The 22,222-nt window shown below is 34.0% G+C and overlaps 1 protein-coding gene across 1 annotated transcript in view; it reads left to right on the plus strand.

The window, feature by feature from the left end:
* Positions 1-2,099: 2,099 nt before the first annotated feature.
* CanA1 (Calcineurin A1) overlaps positions 2,100-22,222 on the plus strand; it is an 80,871-nt gene continuing 60,748 nt past the window's right edge. The window contains exons 1-2 of the mRNA XM_017605801.1: positions 2,100-2,246; positions 6,333-6,636. Of these exons, the coding sequence (XP_017461290.1) occupies positions 6,495-6,636 (142 nt within the window). The 5' untranslated portion in view covers positions 2,100-2,246; positions 6,333-6,494. The remainder of the gene's footprint in view (positions 2,247-6,332; positions 6,637-22,222) is intronic.

The raw sequence follows: 22,222 nt of genomic DNA on the forward strand, positions 1-22,222 counted from the left end.
TTAATGGTAGAAATGATCAAACAACCAAAGGAGCGGCTACCATCGATGCGGTTTTCTCCAGAAATATTAATAATATTGAAATAAAAGATTTCATATTTTACTTTAGTTACCACAATCTACTAGTTAATATTCGGGGCTGCCAACTACCCTTAGCTATGGGGGGCCACATTAGGCAAAAAAAGGTCTCAAAAAGGAAAAAAAGTTCTACAAGCTGATTTTGAGGAGAATTGTGTTTGTATGTCAAAAATAATGGTTTTGGTATACATTTCAATAGTTTTGATTGTCATCCTGCATATAATTTGTTAGTGTAGTTTTTTGTTTTAATGCTGCCGCTTCCAGCTTGTATGAATTCGCCTTGATTATTTATCTCTTTACCATTGGAAATAAAATAAGAACCACATTTCTAAAAAAAGCGCAGCACCAAAATAAAATAAAGTGGTTGTACATGTTCATATGTATGTAAAAACTTTAGAAACTAGAAAATATTAATTGTTTAAAAAGTAGTACATGAGATGGATTTCAAAAATGATTTGAAAGATTGCTATTTTCAAGAAGTGTCATTTTGGTACCTAGTGCCAAATTGAAAGGTTAAATGACATTTGAAATAAAAAAAAGGATTCAAAATGGCGTGGTCTGAGCCAAGCTGGCCAGCCTGACCTATTGCACTCAACGTATATATTTACATATATTAAGAACTGCTTAAATTCCACTACTATTGCTACTAGTACTACTACTTTAAAATAAAAAAAGCGAACGGCTGAACCTTAGAAAGAAATTCCTCGTATCGAAGAACATAAATATTTTCCAAGTAGTATATTTTGCAAGAACTTAACCTAATATAACAATAAATTGTGTCATTTTGCGCAAGTATTTAATTAAGGATATCTTCTTTATTTGAGTTAAACTTGAAAAACCACTTTCATACATATATACATATGTGTATAGATCTGCGTAGGCGCCAGTACAGACATCACCAAAAGAACTTGTAGTGGAGGTTTTGCTATTCATTGATAAAATTTAAAGGTTATTCCAACTCAAAGAATATTGACATGATTTTTTCGCGCTCTTTTGAAGCGTCATCAAATTCAAATGCTGCAAAACAATTTTCAACATCCAAACATAGACCTGTGCATATACATATGTATGTACATTGGGGTGGTTCAAAAATACATGAGAATTTTATGGTTGTTCTATACCGAAAAAATATACCCCCATTTTTTTTCTTTGAAATCGAAAAATATTTAGAGGTCGCTCAAAGCACTCAAAGTTGTACATGTATTTTATATGGGGAAAAACACATTTTCGTAGAAATGGTATATAATTCTGAACAATCAATATTTTTCTGCTTCTCTGCAGGAGATTCCCTATAATAATACCGAATTGTTTATTTAACCATTTTTTTATAGTAACTATAATTTATAAGTAAGCTAAAAACCCCTAAAAACCCCCAAAAATGCAATGGAGTACCAATAAAAAATCGTTAGTATTAAAAAATTGCTAAATTGGGTATTATTATTCGAAATCTCCCGAAAAAAACCAAAGTTTTCCGATCGAAAAATATTGCTTTTCAAGAGTTCCATTTCTAAGAAAAGTGTTTTTATTCCAACATAGCATATAAGGAAAACTTTGGCCGCTTTGAAAGACTTCTAAATATTTTTTGATTTAAAAATAAAATAAATTGGGATATATTTTTTTCAACGTAGAACAATTCTAGGGGGTGAGAGCATTGAAATTCCGACGTTACTCTTTCTGGACCACCCTAATGTACACACATATCTACCTATTAGAGAGAAATATACACTGAGAGCCTCTGTTCCTAGGTATGTATGTAGGTATACTGAGAAAAATCGAATGTATTTTATTTATAAAAATCATTACATACATATGTACTAAATCTTATTCTCAAGGGCAGTGTAAGAAGCTGGCTATTTTTCTTTAATGAAAATCTGAAAAACTGTCGATGTGCGGAGCTCGATCGCGAAAAACGGAATACGCACAAAGTTCGTAATTTCGTATTTCAAAACATGCACAAGCTAACGGATAGGAGGCGTGCGCGATTTTAAGTGTTAAATTGTCGCCAGAAGGAGAAGTACATAGTGCCTCCGAACTGATTATAATCCGTTTAATAAGTATTATTGTCTCATGGTAAAATTTTGTTTAGGTTTGTCGCGCTGAGTTTTTAGATCAAATAGGTTTTTAATCGAATATACATACGTATGTATATACAACTGTTGATTGGTTTTTGGGTAAAGTGCTTAATATCTGCAATAAAGTACATAATTAAAATTAAAATGTAACCTATTGACCAATGCTGCTATTATAAAAAGTGATTTGTGGAGTGCAATGAAAGCGTGAAATAAAAGTTTATTTATCGAGAAAATATGTATGCTATATTACTATTTATAAAAATACTTTGTAAAGTGGAGGAATTCTTGGCAACAGATTGTAATTTCTGAAGGTTACCAGTTCAAGTTCAATTCAAAAAGCAAAAATACAACAACTATTTAAACAAAACACTTCTGCTGGTAAACACAGGCGCGCATGCATACATATATGTATATGTATGTATTTATGTTTGTGAATGTGTGCATATAATCACAACCACTTGCAATCATACATAAGTATATGCATTCATAGTACATATGTACATACGTATTAATTTGCTGAAATCAGTTCTTAAATTTTGCCCAAGCGCATCGAAATTCATCAATTGCAAGGCAGTTAAGGCCGCCTAGCACACAAAAACTTTTATTTTTATTGTTGTTAGTAGTGCTCTAATTCTATAGTGTATACGCGAAATTTGTTTCTACAGTTTTATGTGTCAGTGGTGTTAAAAAATTAAATTTAATATTAAATGTGTGTATGTATAGAATGAATTTAAGTGAGTCCATATCGTTAGTGCATTAATTATTTTGCACCACTAACTGCACTGGGTATCCCCAATTAACGCACTGATTCAGTGCGATCTTATTTCGGCTGTGTCGCAGTTTCTTATATCCGACTTTATAAATACGACAAGACATGCAAATAATAATAATATGTACATACATATGTACTAAATTAAAGGATTAACAATATATTATTATTTCAAACTCAACACATACATATGTACGTATATATACTTAGAAAAATTTATTCATACATATATGTACATTAGAGTGGTCCAATTTTTGTATGGAAAAAAAAATGTCATCCTAAAAAACGGAGCACTCCATTAGTTTTTCCCTTTGAGATTTGTAATATCTATACCAACTTTCAGTTTTCTACTGCAACCAATACAGGATGCTCAATGACCTTGAAATGCGCTACTGGATCGCTGTGAAATTGGCAAAAATATTGGTGACTTTTATAAAAAGCTACCGTTGCTACGACAACGGAAGCTTGTGATATTTTAATAGACAATTTAAATTTCAAATGTTCTTAGGTTACTCAACCAATTGTTTGATTAATATATGTACACAATACTTCTAGAGTAAAATATAAGTATCATGTGCATCCTCTAAATGGATACATATAAACGTAAGGGTTGGTACCAGCACCTCTTTCGGCAAGAGGACAAATTTTGGAAGTTTTCCCAAACCCTATCTCGGAAAAAATTTTTTTGGACCACTCTAATATACATGCATACATATGTATGTAGATATACGTATCCGTACATACATATGTATGTATTTTTATACTAAAAGTAAAAACCAAATAAAAAAAAATAAAAAATAAAAAATTCAGCATGCATACACATGCATATGTAGATAAATAAATGTTAAAATATAAATACACATATTAAATATAAAATACTCAATAAATTAGGAAACACCAACGCCGTCTAGCAAAGGATAGATAGTGAGTCAAAAAAATATAAAATACAAATATAAAACAAAACAAATTAAATCCCCAATAAAATACAAATACAGTGGAATCGCGATAATTCAAACCCCGTCAATTCGCAAATCTCAACAATTAGTAACAATCCGTTGGTGCTTCGAAATTCCTCATTTATTTCCAAAAATGTTCATACATTTTGGTCCCCCCGTTAAATCGCATTTTTTTACAAGTAAAGTTACATATAACTTCTTATAAATCGTAATTCATACAACCTCTTGTAATTCGTAACGCAAGGCGAAATTCGGTATAGATTTAACCCGAAAAAATAATTCATAGTACTATAGCGTTTACCTTTACCGTGAACCATTTTGTGTTTTTTTTTGTATGCACGTTTGTGGTCAGCTGATTAAGTTATGTGACATTTTGACCAGTTTTGGCAATTTTTCTATTGCTTATTTAATGTTTATAATCTTTTTCTTCTTATTTAGCGCTGTAACCGCCTAAGCGATTTTGGCCGAGTTCAACAAATCGCGCCAGTCATTTCTCTTCTGTCCAACTGACGCCAAATGGAAATGCCAAGTGAAGCCAAGTCCTTCTCCACCTGGTCTTTCCATCGCAGTGGGTGCCTCCCTCTTCCTCTGCTACCACCAGCGGGTTCCGAGTTGAATACTTTCAGAGCTGGAGCGTCGGTGTCCATTCGAACGACATGGCCAAGTCAACGGAGCTGCTGTATTTTAAGTCGCTGCACAATGTCCATGTCGTTGTAAAGCTCATAGTTCCCGCAAATCTTCCGCAAAATCTTTCTCTCGAATACTCCAAGAGCCACCTTATCGGATGTTGCCATTGTCCATGCTTCTGCGCCATATACCAGCAAGGGCATGGTGAGTGACTCAGCACTTGTTGTCAAGAGTGATTCTGCGTTGGATTTCCATGCTGACATTATTATCGGTGTTAATCCTGGTTACCAAGTAAACGAAATTCTCACCTTTTTCGAAATTATAACTGTCAACAGTCACGTGGATGCCAAGGTGCGAATGTGCTGACTGTTTGTTTTATGACGGGAGATACTTCGTCTTGTCATCGTTTACCACCAGACCCATTCGCTTTGCTTCCTTATCCAACTTGGAAAAGGCAGAAAAGACTTCGCGGTTTTGGTGGTATTGCTCAACGCCATTTTACACAGCCGTATCAGTTTGGCGGGGATGCCAAATTCAGACATAGCGGCATATAGGCAACTCCTTTTAGTGCTGTCGAAAGCGGCTTTAAAGTCGACAAATAGGTGGTGAGTGTCGATTCCTTTCTCGCGGGTCTTTTCCAAGAATTGGCGTATTGTGAATACCTGGTCTATGGTGGATTTTCCAGGCCTAAAGCCACACTGATAAGGCCCAATCAGTCCACTGACGGTGGGCTTCAGTCTTTCACATAATACGCTCGATAAGACCACGTAACCTATGTTTAGAAGGCTGATCCCGGTAGTTGGCGCGAATGGCGGGGTCACCTTTCTTGTAGATTGGGCAGAGCACACTTAAATTCCAGTCGTCGGGCTTTCATCTGACCGTATTGTGCATAGGAGTTGATCCTTGCACTTTATCAGCTCCTCACCACCGTACTTGGATAGCTCAGCTGGCAGACTGTTAGCTCCAGCAGCTTTGTTGTTTTTCAGCCGCATTATTGCTATTCGTACCGCGTCATAGTCAGGCGGAGGAACCTCGACTCCGTCATCATCGACTGGGGGCTCGGGTTCTTCTTCTTCACAACTTTCCGTGCTGCTATCATTCAGAAGGGTATAAAAGTGTTCCCTCCATAATTTAAGTACGTTCTGAACATCGATAACTAGGTCGCCATTGTTGTTCTTACAGGAGTACGCCCTGGTCTTGAAACCTTCCGAAGTCGCCTAACTATTCGGGCATTCTTTCTGTCGGCCAGTATTTCAAGCTCTTCGCACTCATGTATTTCGGCCTCTTTCTTCTTATTGCGGCAAATACGTCTCGCTTGCGCCCGATCGCAGCGTGACCCTGTAGCCGGCATCTTTTTCTCTGCAGCTTCCTCACACTCCTCATTGTACCAGTTGTTCTTTCGGGCTCGCTGAAATCTAACTACTTTTTCGGCGGCGGAACATAACCAGCATCACATACGTAAATCCACATTTCAAACTTCGTAAAAAGGTTATAAAAATTCGAAAAAATTTAACAAATTTTTAACTTTTTATTCGATAATTTATTTTATATGGAAGAAATTTCATAACACCGTCAACCAAATAAAATTTTAAAAATCACGAGATTTTCTAGAATTTCTAAATTTTAAATTTTCGCTGTAATTGTTAAAGTTTGTGGAATTCTTATAATTTTTGTACGAATGTGGCTTTATGTGTTGCTAGTTATGTAATGTGCAAGACTTTTTTAAAAGAAGTATAAACATTAAAAAAAGAAACGAAAAATAGAATAGCCAAAAATGGTCAAAATGCCACTGAACTTAATCAGCTGACCACAAGGGTATATTTTCTTGTTCAGGTAAAATCGAAATCTCGTTAATTGGAAATCCTCATAAATTCGTAAAATATTAATAGCCCTTGCGATTACGAATTATCGGGATTCTACGTTAAAAAGAAAAGTAAATCTGCGCTAAGAAGCAAAGTGGTCAGAAGAGGAATTTGCATAAAAAAAAACATTAATATGTCGTCGCCCAGAAATTCAATAAAGAAAAAGACTCAGCTAGCAGAGACCAAAAAAGCAGCGACAGAAAAACCGCAGCAAAAACAACAAACACCCACATCAAAGAGCAAATACGCAAAGACGAAGGAACGAATAGTCGATGGTAAGTTAAATTAAAATCTCAGAATAAAACCGAAAAAACGGCTATAGAATAAGACATATATGTATTTAAATACGAGTCAAAAGTATATAAATTGCATCAGCAAACGACCTTTAAATTATAAATATCAGCAAAATCTTGTCGACACAATCAATTAAAAAATTTCAGATCAATATCCAAGAGATCTTCTGCAGCTAACAACGGTGACAATGCTTTCAGTAACAGGTCTATTACCCAACATTTACACGCTTTATTCGCTCTATGCACTCTTGTTAATGGCGAATTTTGCTACCACCTTGTAATTGCTGCCAGAGATGCTGAATACTTTGACAGCATTACCAAGGAACTAAGAATAGGGGTTATTAGACTTGGTTCAAAATAATTATTTTCGGATGGGTTTAGTTTTTGTAGTGAAAATAGTTTTGCAGAAACATACATATGTACATATGTATGTATGCATACATAAATAGTTGAGCGGAAGAAATAATTAGGGAAAATACAACATTCTCAAGGTTAATATGGCGAACGAAATCATTAAATGATAGAGTAAATGCCGTACGCCAAAGCTGTGCTTAAAAATTTTCACCCCGAATTCTCAACTTATTCATACTAAATAATTTCGCATGACTCCACCCAAACAATTTTTGGCTAAGTTTAAATGTGCCTTAAGAAAACGAACGTATGAAATATAACTGTATGTACATATAGTAAAATTATAATGATTACAAACTAGGGCTGTGCGATTATTCGATTACTCGAGCAAGTTGGTTAATCAATTATTCGGTTAATCAATTACTCTAGTAATCAAGATTCTGATTACTCAAAACGATGACTAATCGAGTTACTTGAAATATGATTACTCAAAAAAATAATAATTTTGCTCGTTAAAAGAGTTTGCTTTGGAAAATGCTTATTTTCTTTTTTACATTCTGTATATGAAAAAAAATTTTCGTTTTAATTTTTGAAAACAGAAACGTTGTTTCAAAGTATCATGGTGCATTTACATGGTATGAAGCCATATGAACTGTTGATACGCTAAAATAGAGGGACTACATGTTCCAATGAGGAATTCAATGATATCGAGTGGGATGCATATAATACATTTTTTCATAAGAAAAATTATGGGGAGATACTGTAAACATACTGTTGTGATACTGTTAAGCATATGAAGTTATAGCAAGTTGGATTTTCATACATCTTCCCACAAACAGTTTAACAGATGCAGAGATACCAAGGATGTTTTTTCCCATTTTGATGCCTTTTTAATATAAAAACCCGCCGAAAAGGAGGAAAGCGGCAACTCCGCCATTCACATACATGTCAAAAGTATGAATTTTAAAAATTAAAAACAATAAACAAACAAAGAAATTTTTTGTTCTAGAACTTTTGTAATAGAAGCCACTCACGTTTAGTGGACAATAAAAATACAAAGAACTATGATAACAAACTTAAAACAAGACATTACAGAACATTTTAATGAGCTTTATATCACATTTAAGTAAAAAATGCCTATATTTTCCAAGCTGGCAAAGAAATGAAAATGTGTATTTTTTGTTGTTTACACAAAGACTTGCCAAATATACATATAAGTCAAAATTATAGAAGGCATGTATACTTCTCCCTTTCATTTTTTCATATAGTTTATGCTTCTTTCTGGCTTTCACAAAATGCAGGGATACCGCACTTATTTCGGTACAATATGATCGTAATGTATTTTCAATTCGAAATCAAAGAATGTTTCCTTCAAACCGCATTGCTATTTTTCTAACTTTTCCCTTTGTTTAGCGCTGCAACCGCTTAAGTTATATCTTTTAATTTATACAAGTGAACTATTTTCAATGAGCATTTTTTCATTTGCTCCGGAATTTTGGGTACATTTTCTTATAGTACCTCTCATTTTTTTTATATTTCATATATACACTCCGAAGTTCGGGATAGTATTTTGAATATACCAGCAATATATGTAAAAGTAGTGGCGACTGCTGTAGAGCAATACCCAGAGCCTGAGTTCAAGCCCAGTGGTTGCCACTCTGTTGGTAATAGTAAACCTCCGAGTGTATTCTGTCATGGAAACAGCTTCTCATTAAAATGCAATCGCCGTTCGAAGTCGGCGTAAAACTGTCCTTTACTTTGTGTGACAAGATCACGCACGCCGCATATCGGAGGATAATAAGATAAGATAATTAAGTTTAAAAAAGAGAACCGTTTTTAATTAGGACTCTCTCCTATAAAATTTAGGCAACCTCACATACGAGGTTTTGCATTTTCTTGATGCGCGGTTTTGTACTTGAAACGAAGAAGTATTGCATACATATTTTGGTGCCTTTTCAAGTATAAAATCCACTGAGAAACGGAAGAAAACGACATCCCTATCATTTCAACTTATGCCAAGCGTTTCATAAACAAGCAATTCTGAACAAAAAACTGTTTTTCCAAAAAGATGTTTAAATGGAAGCATTACAAATATGGAAAAATAGCAATCCACAAGGCTTTATTGGCAGTAGGTCCTTTTTAAAGCACATTTAACAAAAANATTAAGTTTAAAAAAGAGAACCGTTTTTAATTAGGACTCTCTCCTATAAAATTTAGGCAACCTCACATACGAGGTTTTGCATTTTCTTGATGCGCGGTTTTGTACTTGAAACGAAGAAGTATTGCATACATATTTTGGTGCCTTTTCAAGTATAAAATCCACTGAGAAACGGAAGAAAACGACATCCCTATCATTTCAACTTATGCCAAGCGTTTCATAAACAAGCAATTCTGAACAAAAAACTGTTTTTCCAAAAAGATGTTTAAATGGAAGCATTACAAATATGGAAAAATAGCAATCCACAAGGCTTTATTGGCAGTAGCTTAAGCTTCTAGTTTCGAAGCTAGCACAAAATAAAATTTTTTTATTTGTTGTTCACAAAAAAAAATATTGCCAAGTATATAAGTCAAAATTGTTAAATATATATCGCTTTCATTCATTTCTTCATAGAGTTGGTGCTTCTTTTATAGGAAAACCCATACGGCTTATGAACAGATTCATACCATGTAAATGCACCATCAACTAACTTTAACTACTTTATATATATGTATGTAAAGAGTTGAAATGTTGATTACTCATTTTACTCGAATGTTGATTAATCATAAAGCAACTTACTCAAATATTTTTTTTTTTGGTTAATCAAAAATCTGGCTTACTCGGGTAACTGAACGTTTGAGTAATCATAATTTCCAATTAATCGAATAATTGAGTTATTTACTTTATGATTAATTAAAATTTTGAGTAATGAATTAATCGCACAGCCCTATTACAAACCCATAAATTTTTCATTCATTTTAATATGACAAAGAATTTGCTATCAGTAGAAAAAGGCAGTTCATTTTGTGCTTGAACAATTTTAGCTCCCAAGCAATGTTCATCACGAAAACGTACATATGTATGGCGAATTTCCAAACAAAGTGTAGCTTCATGAAATCGTTTATCGACGTGAAAATTTGTGCAGAATACGAAATTACTTTCAGGCTCTTCAAAAATTAATTTATTTGTCTTATTTTTGCATTTTTTTTTAATAGTTTTCAGAATTTCAATGCATGCTTATTGAACATTTACATATATCACTATGAAACTCATTTATCAGATAAGATAATGTTGAAATTTTTTCCAACTTCTTCATGACATTTTTCATGGTTTCATGTCATGGTGTTTCTTGGGAGGCAGGATTTTTGTTTAATATTTCTTCGGCAACAATATATGCCATTTGAACACTTTTGGAGAAATAAGCTATTTAAACAAAAAATCCTTTTTTCACCTAAAAGTGACATTCTGGAAATATTTCACATTTTTTGTTTTTTTTTCTAAGAGTCTTATTTCACGAAAATATAAAAACAAGGAAATCATTGAAACTCCCTAAGCAATAAAAAGGCATTGGTAATTATCTTATTTTTACTGTTCGCGAAAGGCGTTTGCGCGGACGGCGCATCGCGACGCGAGCTGAGCCGGCGCGCGTACCGCCGTGGTGTTATGCACTTATTATCATAGTATGAAGTATGTTAGAAGATTTTGTCAGTATTTTTTAAGGTCAATTGCCACTGTTTCGCATTCTGGTGCGAAATAAAGTTAATTGACATTATTACCTTTTCAAAAATGAAATAAAGTCAACAAAAATTTGGAAACAAAGTAAATGATGCTATTACTCCATTCAAATGGAAATAGCGTCAACAATGCTTAAGGTATGTCGATTCAAAGAAAAAAATGTTCTTGCATCGTACATGAGATGTGAATGTTTTTACAATAAACGTTGCCCCGTAAGTGTTGCGTCCATAGATGAAAGAGGTTACGGCCAAATCCTCAGTATGCTATTAATTAACACACAATCATGAACCACCACCAACTGATTTTATTGAAATAGTTAAATTTACGAATATAATAAAGACACGATGCGGAAAACCAAATGCAAAAGGAGCTGAAATACGAGAAATATTTGAAGAAAGAATGTAGAAATGATATAGAGCTTTCAAAACATGTTTGGTTCCACAAAAATTAAGCGAATACTATTAAATTGAAGAAACAGTTGATTTCCGCCATGTCCAAAAACCCCGAAGGAGCACTGAAAGAGATGTGTTTTTAAATTAGCATATTTTGAACGAATTTGGAACGTCTAAGGGGGAAAAGACACCAACCTTTCTATAAGAAAACACGCCAAATGTCGCCGACAACAATTTGTTACATCATTTGAAAGCAGCTAAGGAGAACGACGACACTATTTATTAGATGACACATTAAAGTCAGTGTGCCAAAAAGCGGGTATAAACAATGGAATGGTCGCCGCGAATAATGTGTAAGCGACAATTTTCTTAGAACAAGTTTCTTAAATTTTAACGATATTAATGTATAATGTACATTTTACTTAAAATATTTTATACTTTAAGGTGAAGTTTATTGAATACTCCTGTACCGAAATAGTAGAAAACCAAATCAGATAAGCTTACGTATGTGCTTCATTAAACACCTTTTCTTTTTATTTCTGCAAAATTATAATCTTGTCGCTTACAACATTATTCGCGGCGACCATTCAATTATTGATTATTTAATATCGGAACTCTTGAAACACAAATTATATGCTTTTTTACTGCAGACGCGGGCCGCCGCGAAGCTTTGCAAATTTAATGTTTCGCTTTTAAAAAGGTAAAAAATGTCAATTGATTTTATTTCGCACCAGTATGCGAGATAGTGTGAATTGACCTTATTACCGTTGATCTTGTTACCTGTCACCGCAATAATGTCCATGGACTTTACTGGACAATAAAAAATAGAATCCATGGGCGTTATTTCCGTGGCGGCTTATTACACGTAAACGTAAAGCTTGTATGATTTTTAACATATGTGTCTGATATTATTTCATATTTCAATTGTGTCACTGACATTATTTCCACATTTTTTTTTTACATTATTTCACCTTTGGCCTATATGTTAATATCTTTGAAATTAATTCACATTTAAATTGTGTAGTAATGCCAGTGACATTAATTCCATTGACATTATTACACGTCACAGGTTTTTACATAAAAAAAAAAACTGGGTGACATTCGGGAAATATTTAGCCGTACTTATCATGGTGCAATGATAGATTCACTTATGGTGATTTTGTTCCTACTATGTCGCCTTTTGATTTCCCCTTTCTCTTTTCGTGTTCGATTCTAAATTAAAGGCAAAAAGTGAGAAATTGTGTGTTCGTTTCTTAAAATTTCACACTCTTGTAAGGTAAAAAAGGCACAGTCTCTGTGAAGCTTTGTTAGAAAGATTGTGGCCCTGAAAGTCAGACTGTTGTTTAACATGATAATATTAAGAAATGCATGAGCTAGACAAGGACAAGAAGGCCAAAACATGCCTTCTTACAGGGCTGAGTGCAACATCAAACACATTTTGCACCAGGGAAAGGCAAGATTTTTTGGAAGAAACGAAATCACCATTATAAACACAAAATAATTACTTTTATTAAGTTATTTCTTATGTCATTCGATCGACAACTTCTTGCGCTTCTTAACTGCAATGCACTTAGGCAAGCAAATCAACGAATGTAAATATTACGGTAAAATTAAAATAAAGTGACATCCAGGAAAATACTGAGGGACAATATTATAATAGAAAGCCTCGCTTATGTTGATAAAATTATCAGGTAAGAATATAATAAAACAATAAAAGTTAAGGTGGTCATTCGCAAACAGTTACGCCTTTTTCATTATTTCTTTCTTTTAACTTTTTTCATGTTGATTATCGAATAATCTGAGCGGGGACAAATACTTTTATATGAAGTAGGTAAAATATATCAAAGAAAACAAAACGGCTTACAATAATAAAAAACAGCTTTGTGGATTATTATTTAGATCGCATAATGCTGTTTTTGATTTTTCGTTTTTACCACCATAAAAAATTTAAAAAGGGGGGCAAAAGATAGCACTACTACATTCTAAAGAAGGGCTTCCGTAATTGCCTTTTACTCCTTCTTTTTTCTACTGGAGTATATAAAAATAGTGCATGCAGATATCGTTGATGAAATGTAAAAAGGCCCTAACTAGCACAATTTATTTATTTTTTTCAGGATACACAAAAAAACGTTATATAATTGAAATAATAATAAAATGTTTATTAAAAATTATTGAAGGAATTTGTATTAAATATCAATACCCAAGATGATTTATAATAATTTAAAGTTTTTTATCAATTATGTAGAATTTCAGTCAGTTAGGGCCTTTGTTAATGCGAAGTTATGAAATAAATGTTTCAGATAGGGCTTTTTAAATTAATGTTAAATCCAATATTTTTTTTTTCCATATCAAAGTAAGTTAGTAGTTACTTTGAGTTATGAACTAAACAAGAAAAAAGAAAGGGATAGTGTATAATATTATTTGGAATAAAATCAATGAGACCGCGAACGCATTCCTACTTCTGGTCCAGAAGGCTTTTATGTTAATTTTTTATAGGCGGCATACACGGTGCGTCTGCCTCGCGAGACATTTGTGTACGTGTTGACTCGCCTTCGACTAAACACAGTTGAATCATTCGGAGTCATTCCAGGAGTCATGTCGGTGTAACTAACACATATTTATTTTCAAAAATACATCCAAACCGACTCGCGAGTCAGGCGCACTGTGTATGCCACCTATTAGACAAAAGTAGGACGAACATGATTCCCCTAACAATCTGGATGGCCTTTGACAGAAAGCATTCCCGTCCGTGTTCCTCAGGTGCACGTGGCGTATCAGTAACTTTCTTTCTTGCTAAAATATTTACGTATTTTTATTTTACCGCTTTACACGAACAGGCTTTAGCACAAATGCAAAAATTTGGCACAGAACCTGTTATTTTTTAAATTTTTCTTCTGTGAAATTTAGATTTTTTTTTAATTTTTTATTAACAGATAAAAAAACTGGAATGATTAATTAATTTGTCAGAAACTATTAGTCCTATCGGAAAGTGATATATAAATTTTACTAGCTTTGATTTGACGTATCTCATTTTAAGATTGTTAAAATGGTTCGTAAGATATACGTGACTAAGCTGAATAACGGTAAATTGCATGTAAAAAAAAAATTAACTAGATTTTCGGAATCACCGAGCAATTCTACATAGAAATTGGATAGTGACATCCATAGAATATATTTGCGGTAATCCAGTGGAATTAGTCGTCAGCGGTTCGCCATCAACGCAAACACACCTAACAATATTGAGCAACATTATGAATGAAACTCAGCACTTTCCTCCACCGATTACGATGATCACCAAAGACAAGTAAAATAGCAGAAAAAATAAACAAGCAATTAAAGAAGACAATAATCCCAGAAGCATTTTCAATCATAAGCGTCTTGTATATTTTGCCGCTCGATAGATTCAGTAAATTTTGCGCGCAAAATAAGAGCACCAAAACGTCAGTTGCAAATCATCTAAACCAAGGTGTGCATTCCTAAATGCAAATGCTTTGACGATGTATCATGTTCCAAAATTCATTATATAATCAGCAAGCAAACTGCGCATCGTTAAGCTACTTGATACTTTGACATTTCATTATAAACCGTTATAGGGAGCTGAAGAGTGAAGCGAGACGTGTTTCAACAGAGAGTTAGGCAACTTACGGAAGGTTTTAAGACCAGGGCGAACTCTTGTAAGAACAACAATGGCGACCTAGTGACTGATGTCCAGATCGTACTTAAATTATGGAGGGAACACTTTCCCACCTTACTGAATGGTAACAGCACTGAACTCTGTGTAGAAGGCGAACCCGAGCCCCCAGCCGATGATGACGGAGTCACTGTTCCACCGTCTGACCATGACGAGGTACGAATAGCAATAGCGCGCTCGAAAAACAACAAAGCTGCTGGATATGACAGTCTGCCTGCTGAGCTATTCAAGTACGGCGGCAAGGAGTCGATAAGGTACATGCATCAACTCGTATGTATAATACGGTTAGACGAACGCATACCCGGCGACTGGAATTGAAGTATGCTCTGCCTAATCCACAAGAAAGGCGACCCCGCCATTCGCGCCAACTACCGCAGGATCAGCCTTCTAAGCATAGGTTACAAGGTTTTATCGAGCGTATTGCGTGAAACACTGAAGCCCACCCTCAATAAACTGATTGGGCCTTATCAGTGTGGATTTAGGCCTGGAAAATCCACCATAGACCAGGTATTCACAATATGTCAAATCTTGGAAAAGACGCGCGAGAAAAGGATCGACACTCACCATCTGTTTGCCGACTTCAAAGCGGTTTTCGATAGCACTAAAAGGAGTTGCCTATACGCCGCGATCTCTGAGTTTGACATCCCCGCGAAACTGATACGGCTGTGCAAAATGACGTTGAGCAATACCAGCAACTCCGTCAGAATTGGGAAGGACCTCTCCGAGCCATTTGCAACCAAACGAGGTTTTCAGACAGGGCCACTCCCTTTCGTGATTTCGTTAATCTGATGTTGGAAAAGATAATAAGAGCCATAGAATTGAACCGCTCACGAACAATTTTTTACAAAAGCGTGCAATTGCTTGCGTACGCCCATGACATCGACATCATCGGTAACAAGAACCGCGAAGTCTGTCCTGCCTTTTCCAAGTTGGATAAGGGAGCACAAAGCGATTGGGTTTGGTGGTCAACGAGGACAAGACGAAGTATCTGTTGTAATCAAAGTGGAGAATTTCGTTTATTTGGGAACCATAATTAACACCGATAGTAATGTCAGCATCGAAATCCAACGCAGAATTACTCTTGCCAACAAAGTTTACTTTGGACTGAGTAAGCAATTAAGGAGTAAAGTCCTCTCTCGACGTACGAAAACCATACTCTATAAGTCCCTCATCATGCAGGTGTTGGTATATAGCGCAGAAGCATGGACAATGACCACATCCGATGAGGCGGATCTTGGAGTATTCGAGAGAAGGATTTTGAGGAAGATTTACGGGCCTTTATGCCTTGGCGACGGCGAGCACCACAGACGATGGAATTATGAGCTGTATGAGCTTTACAACGCCATGGACATAGTGCAGCGAATTAAAAAACAGCGGCTCCACTGGCTTGGCCATGTCGTTCGAATGGACTCCAACGCTCCATCTCTGAAAGAGTCCAACTCGGAACCCACTGGTGGTAGCAGAGGAAGGGGAGGCCCCAATTGCGATGGAAAGACCAAGCGGAGAAGGAGTTGGCTTCGCTTGGCATTTCCAATTGGCGTCAGTTGGCACAGAAGAGAAACGACTGGCGCGCTTTTTTGAACTCGACCAAAATCGCTTAGGCAGTTACAGCGCCTAATAAGAAGAATAATAAAATTTTTATAACAATTTGTTTTGCCGCGACCCCTGGCATTTTCAAAGCAGCCGAATGGCAGATAGTATACAAATGTTTTTTTACGCGGCACACGGTTGCGGTACGGTATTGAAACCGCATCATTAGAAAGTATATTGATGTTTTGGTACTCAGCCTAAGCAACAGATTTTTGCAATACGACATTTACAATAGCGTATTTGTACAGTATATTTTGCTTAGCTGCCCATCCTTCTTTGCACGAAAAACGTGTGCGCTTAACCGAAAAAAGCACTTAAGCGACTTTTCTTTACTACTTCAATGAGAAAGGTATCCGTCCGTATCCCTGTGAAACCAAATAATGGAGGAGCACTTACCACGTAGAAACTACTGCAAGCGAAATATTTTCCGGATGGTATCTTATTATCTCTATAACTACATAAAATGATAGCCGTTTTCCTTGTTCTGCGAGATGAGAAAAATAAATAAAAGCTTGTAAAATTAGGATAAGCGTAGAGCCAGTGAAGGTAAACATAAAAAAGTAAGTGCGCCTGGGCCACACTGGAGAAGTGAAACTTACGTTACATACATATCTATTTTGTGTCATAACCAATATGCATACATACATACATCTGATTTTGCTTAAGGTTATATTTTTTGTGTTTTTTCTATCTAGATACCTACCTCTCTCTGTTCGTTCTAATTACATTTACGTTACTCTGTTTTTCATTTTCTTAATTTTTATCTTTATACCCTATCGATAACAAAATTGATAGTAACATCCAATAAAGTATCGATAAAAAAACCGATAAAAATATCGATAACGATTTCGGTAACGAAACCGATAATAATATTAGTAGCAAAATCTATTAGAAACTCGAAAAGAATATCCATAAGAAAATCGATAAAAAATATCGATAACAAAATGGATAAAATATCTATAGCAAAATCGATAACAAAATCGATAAAATATCCATAACAAAATCGATAAATATCGATAACAAAATCAATAAATATCGATAACAAAATCAAAAAATATCGATAACAAAATCAATAAATATCGATAACAAAATCGATAAATATCGATAACAAAATCGATAAAAATATCGACAACAAAATCGATAAAAATATCGCTAACAAAATAGTTAAAACTATCGACAAAAATATCGATAACAAAATCGATAAATATCCTTAACAAATTCGATAAAAAATATCGCTAAAAAATATTAAAAAATATCGAATACAAAATCGATAACAAATCGATAACAAAATCGATAAAAAAGTCGGTAAGTCCCGAGAATTCCGAAAATTTCTAAAATCCCAAAATAATTCCAGATTGAGTCTCTGTGTCTCTCTCTATATCCTTTCCTCTTAAATTACCTTTATTTTAATCTTTCTTTCCCCATCTTCATCTTTACTTTTATCGGTATCCCCATCTTCCTCTTTGTCTTTACTTTTATGTTTATCATTTTCTTCATCTACATACATATTCCCCTTCACCTTTACCCTTATATATATAAGTAAAGTGTTTAAATTTACCTTGGCCTTCATTTTTGCCTTTATCTTTACGCATCTTTGTTTTTGTTTTTATTTTTGCCTTTGGATTTATCCTTTTCTTTATCTATGTACATAGTCACCTTTACTTTCATTCTTGTATTGGCCTTTTCTAAGTGTTATTCTTTAACGTTTTATTAGCAAATTTTACATACACACATAAGAAGCACTTGTTTCAGGCCCAACCATTTCCGTTGCACCATTTCCGTTGCATCATTTCCGTTGCACCATTTCCGTGTGCAATTTCCGTTGAATTTGCCAATTTACTCCCAACCAACCGCCGCTAAAGAAGTTTCACTTCAATAATTTCTTTGATAGTTGATAATAGTTGCAAATTTTTAAGGCAGGTATCGCTAATGTGCAGGTATGTTGAATGCATCTATCGGAGCAGTTTCCTTATAAATGTTAAAGATTATGCCGGTGATGCGCATTTTGGGGTAGGTATCTAAAATTTGCACTTAAGCACAAAGGCAGCAAAGCAAAATATACTGAGAAATTTCCTTTGTTGTGAACTCACAATCGTTTATTTTTAACATTTTGTATTAACAAATTATGGCTAAATAGCAATCAGAGAACACTGATCTCCACCTTTAAAGCAGTATCTTATTCACTGATTTTGGTTCTATATGAGAGCGAATGAAGGGATTTTAACAAAATGATATACATATAAGATTACCCAGTTTCAGACTTGGATATAGTGCACTAAATATTAGCTTAATCATGTGGAAAACTTCCACTAAAAACTTTAGTAATCGTGCTATTTGGTTTCATTCACTATAACTAAATTTAGTGGTAGTGAACAAATCTACAGTGCTCTCAGTAGTGTAAGATATTTTCACTAAACTTTTAGAAATTAATCCTTATGGAAAATTGTAAGGCAAAATATCTAATGCCGCTTGTATGGAACATCGGCCCTATAGTTTAGAGAAATAAATATTTGGGACACTGAACAAAACAGTTGTTTATCATAAAACTAAATCTTTTTATATTTCGAAATAAAGGAAAAAAACTACCGCAATAATAAAACATGTTAAATGAAAAACGTTACCTTTCATTATAAAAATTTAAACTTTTATAAGAGCGTAAAAGGCAAGGCGAGTTCATATAAGGTGGTAGCGTTGGTACAAAAATAAAAACTTACATGTATTTTGTTTTTCCTTTCGGTACACAAATGCCAAATTTCAGCTATTTTCGCTCCAGGAAGAAAAGGGAAAGAAAATTTACACACTCTCCCTTTCTCACTCACTCATAAGAAGCTTTGACACATGTTCATCGAAATGAAATTCTAGCAACACCACCTTATATAAATTCGCCTTGGTAAAATGAATGCGCGATACCATTCTACATGGCTTGGGTTCGATCCCGGTCGCCTCTCGGCAGGCAACGCAAAACACCAAGTGCCATGAAAAACAGCTCCTCATAAAAATACAATCGTCGTTCAATCGGCCAAACACTAATGGCGTTTTCTTTTCTGTCGAAAAAATGTTGCCTTCTCATTGCCCACTGCGTAGTCGCCAATATATTACTATTATTTAAAGGAAACAATCTGTGAACTTTGTATTTTTATTTATTTATTTAACTAAGAAATTTGGTTGTATATTTAAGACTATTCAGTCTTTTATAATACATCAGCGCGCATTAATTAAAATTAAAGCTTAAGAAAACAATATAAAATAATTTTTATTAGCGTATAGGTCCACGGTCCCTATTGTGACTGATACTAGACGTCGTAGCATCGAATTTACGAGTGACTAAAGGACACTAAAGTCAATTTGGTCCATTCTTCTATTCAGCTTTTTTAAGCTGCAATAGGGTATCAAACTGACGTCCATCTTTATAAAGTGGCTTGCTAAGAATGATCCTTATGAATATCTTTCGACAACCATCAGGCCCATCCAGAGCAATGTTTTTTGATCGCTAAGCATGATGAATTGCCATTCATCATACCAGAGCTTATGATTACAATGAAGGAAATTTTAAATGACATGAAAAGACGACTATACACGTAAACTTAATTTTGGGTCGTAGATTACGGCCCTGTGTACCGTGTCTCTAGATCAGATAATTTTCGAAAGATATTTTCATTTATCAACAGGGAAAAAATTTTGACATTAAATATGTCTTTTTATTCTTTTAATGTGTATTAAAGCCTGTTCTTTTACAAAAACATCAAGCTATCAACGAAGAAAGTTTCTTTATAAATAAAGTTGTAAATGGTCAAATGAAACTGCGTAATAATTTCTTTTTTAAGATTTCTGTAATAGCCATACATGGCGTATGAGTAACATTCTTTCCTGCTCATATTTAATCAAATAAAATGATTACGCATTTTTCTTTGACCAGTCAAAACTTTTTGAAGTGAAACTTCTTTAGCGGCGGTTGGTTGGTTGGGAGTAAATTGGCAAATTCAACGGAAATTGCACACGGAAATGGTGCAACGGAAATGGTTGGGGCTGAAACAAGTGCTTCTTGTGTGTATGCGTATGGTATTAATTTAACAAAAATTTGCTAATAAAAGGATAAAGAATAACACTCTGAAAAAGACCAATACAAGAATGAAAGAAAAGGTGAGTACGTACATAGATAAAGAAAAGGATAAAGGCAAAGGTAAAAATAAAAACAAAAACAAAAGGTGCGTAAAGATAAAGCAAAAATGAAGAAAGGTAAATTTAAACACTTTACTTATATATATAAGGGCAAAGGTGAAGGGGAATATGTATGTAGATGAAGAAAATGATAAACATAAAAGTAAAGACAAAGATGAGGATGAGGATGCCGATAAAAGTAAAGACGAAGATAGGGGAAGAAAGATTAAAATAAAGGTAATTAAAGAGGAAAGGAACTATTTTGGGATTTTAGAAATTTTCGGGATTCTCAAGACTTATCGATAAAATAATCGATATTTTTGACGGTTTTGTTATCGATATTGTTATCAGTTTTGCCATCGATATTTTCCGAACTTATCGATATAATAATCGATATTTTTATCGATTTTGTAATCGATATTTTTAACTATTTTGTTAGCAATATATTTTTATCGATTTTGTTATCGATATTTATCGATTATGTTATCGATATTCATTTTATTTTATTATTTATTATCAATTTTGTTATCAAGATTTATCGATTTTTTTATCGATATTTATCGATTTTTTATCGATATTTATCGATTTTTTTATCGATATTTATCGATTTTGTTATCCATATTTATCGATTTTTTATCGATATTAATCGATTTTGTCATCGATCTTTATCGATTTTGTTATAAATATTTATCGATTTTGTTAGCGATATTTATCGATTTTACTATCGATATTTATCGATCTTGTTATCGATATTTATCGATTTTGTTATCGATTTTGCTACCAATGGCATTATCAATGTTGCTATTGAAATTTTTATCGAATTTGTCTTCGATTTTGTTATCGATATACCTATCGGTTTTGTTATCTATATTTTGTTGGACGTTATTATCGATTTTGTTAAAGATAGAGTATAAAGATAAAAATTAAGATAATGAAAAGCAGAATAACACGAATGTTGTAAAAAAAAAACAGAGGTAGAGGTAGGGATCTAGATAAAGAAAAGAGAAAAAATATAACCTTATGCAAAAGCAGATGTGTGTATGTATACATTGTATTAGTTATGAAACAAAAAAAAAAACAGTGTGGCCCAGGCGCACTTACTTTTTTTTTAATTATCCATTTAAAAGAACAAGTTATAATGAAAGACAAAAATATTTGTTATTTTTTTATTTTTTCTCTGTAAAAATTTAATTTTTTCTTTATAAAAATGAAAATATCTTGGGAAAATGACCTGATCTAGAAACACAGAATACAGATTAACAATCCCACGACTAAAAATTAAGTTTACGTGCTTCTGCGTTTTTTTGTGTCACTTCGAAAATTTGAGATTTTTTCCAAAGTGCTATCGGAGAATTCGAGTAGACCTGCTTTGCGTTGTGCAGACCTACCAGTTTAGCTCAAACCGTGCCTTTTTGACCCTATTTTGATTAAAAATGGCAACTAATTTTTCGATTTGGCACAAGGTACCAAAATGGAACTTTTTAAAAATAATAATATCTCAATACATTTTTAGAATATCCATCGCTCGTACTCCTTTTTCATGAACTAAATATTTCTAGTTTCTGAAGTTGCGATAACGGATTTATTTCATTTTCGTATCGCTTTTTAGTTTCTTATTATATTGCTAAATGGGTAAGAACGAAAGAATCTTCTTTCGATTTAAAAGAATTGCAC

Source organism: Rhagoletis zephyria, unplaced genomic scaffold (genome assembly GCF_001687245.7).
Source record: "Rhagoletis zephyria isolate East Lansing unplaced genomic scaffold, Rhagoletis_zephyria_1.1 Rzeph_scaffold_00156, whole genome shotgun sequence".
NCBI classification, from domain to species: Eukaryota; Metazoa; Arthropoda; class Insecta; order Diptera; family Tephritidae; genus Rhagoletis; species Rhagoletis zephyria.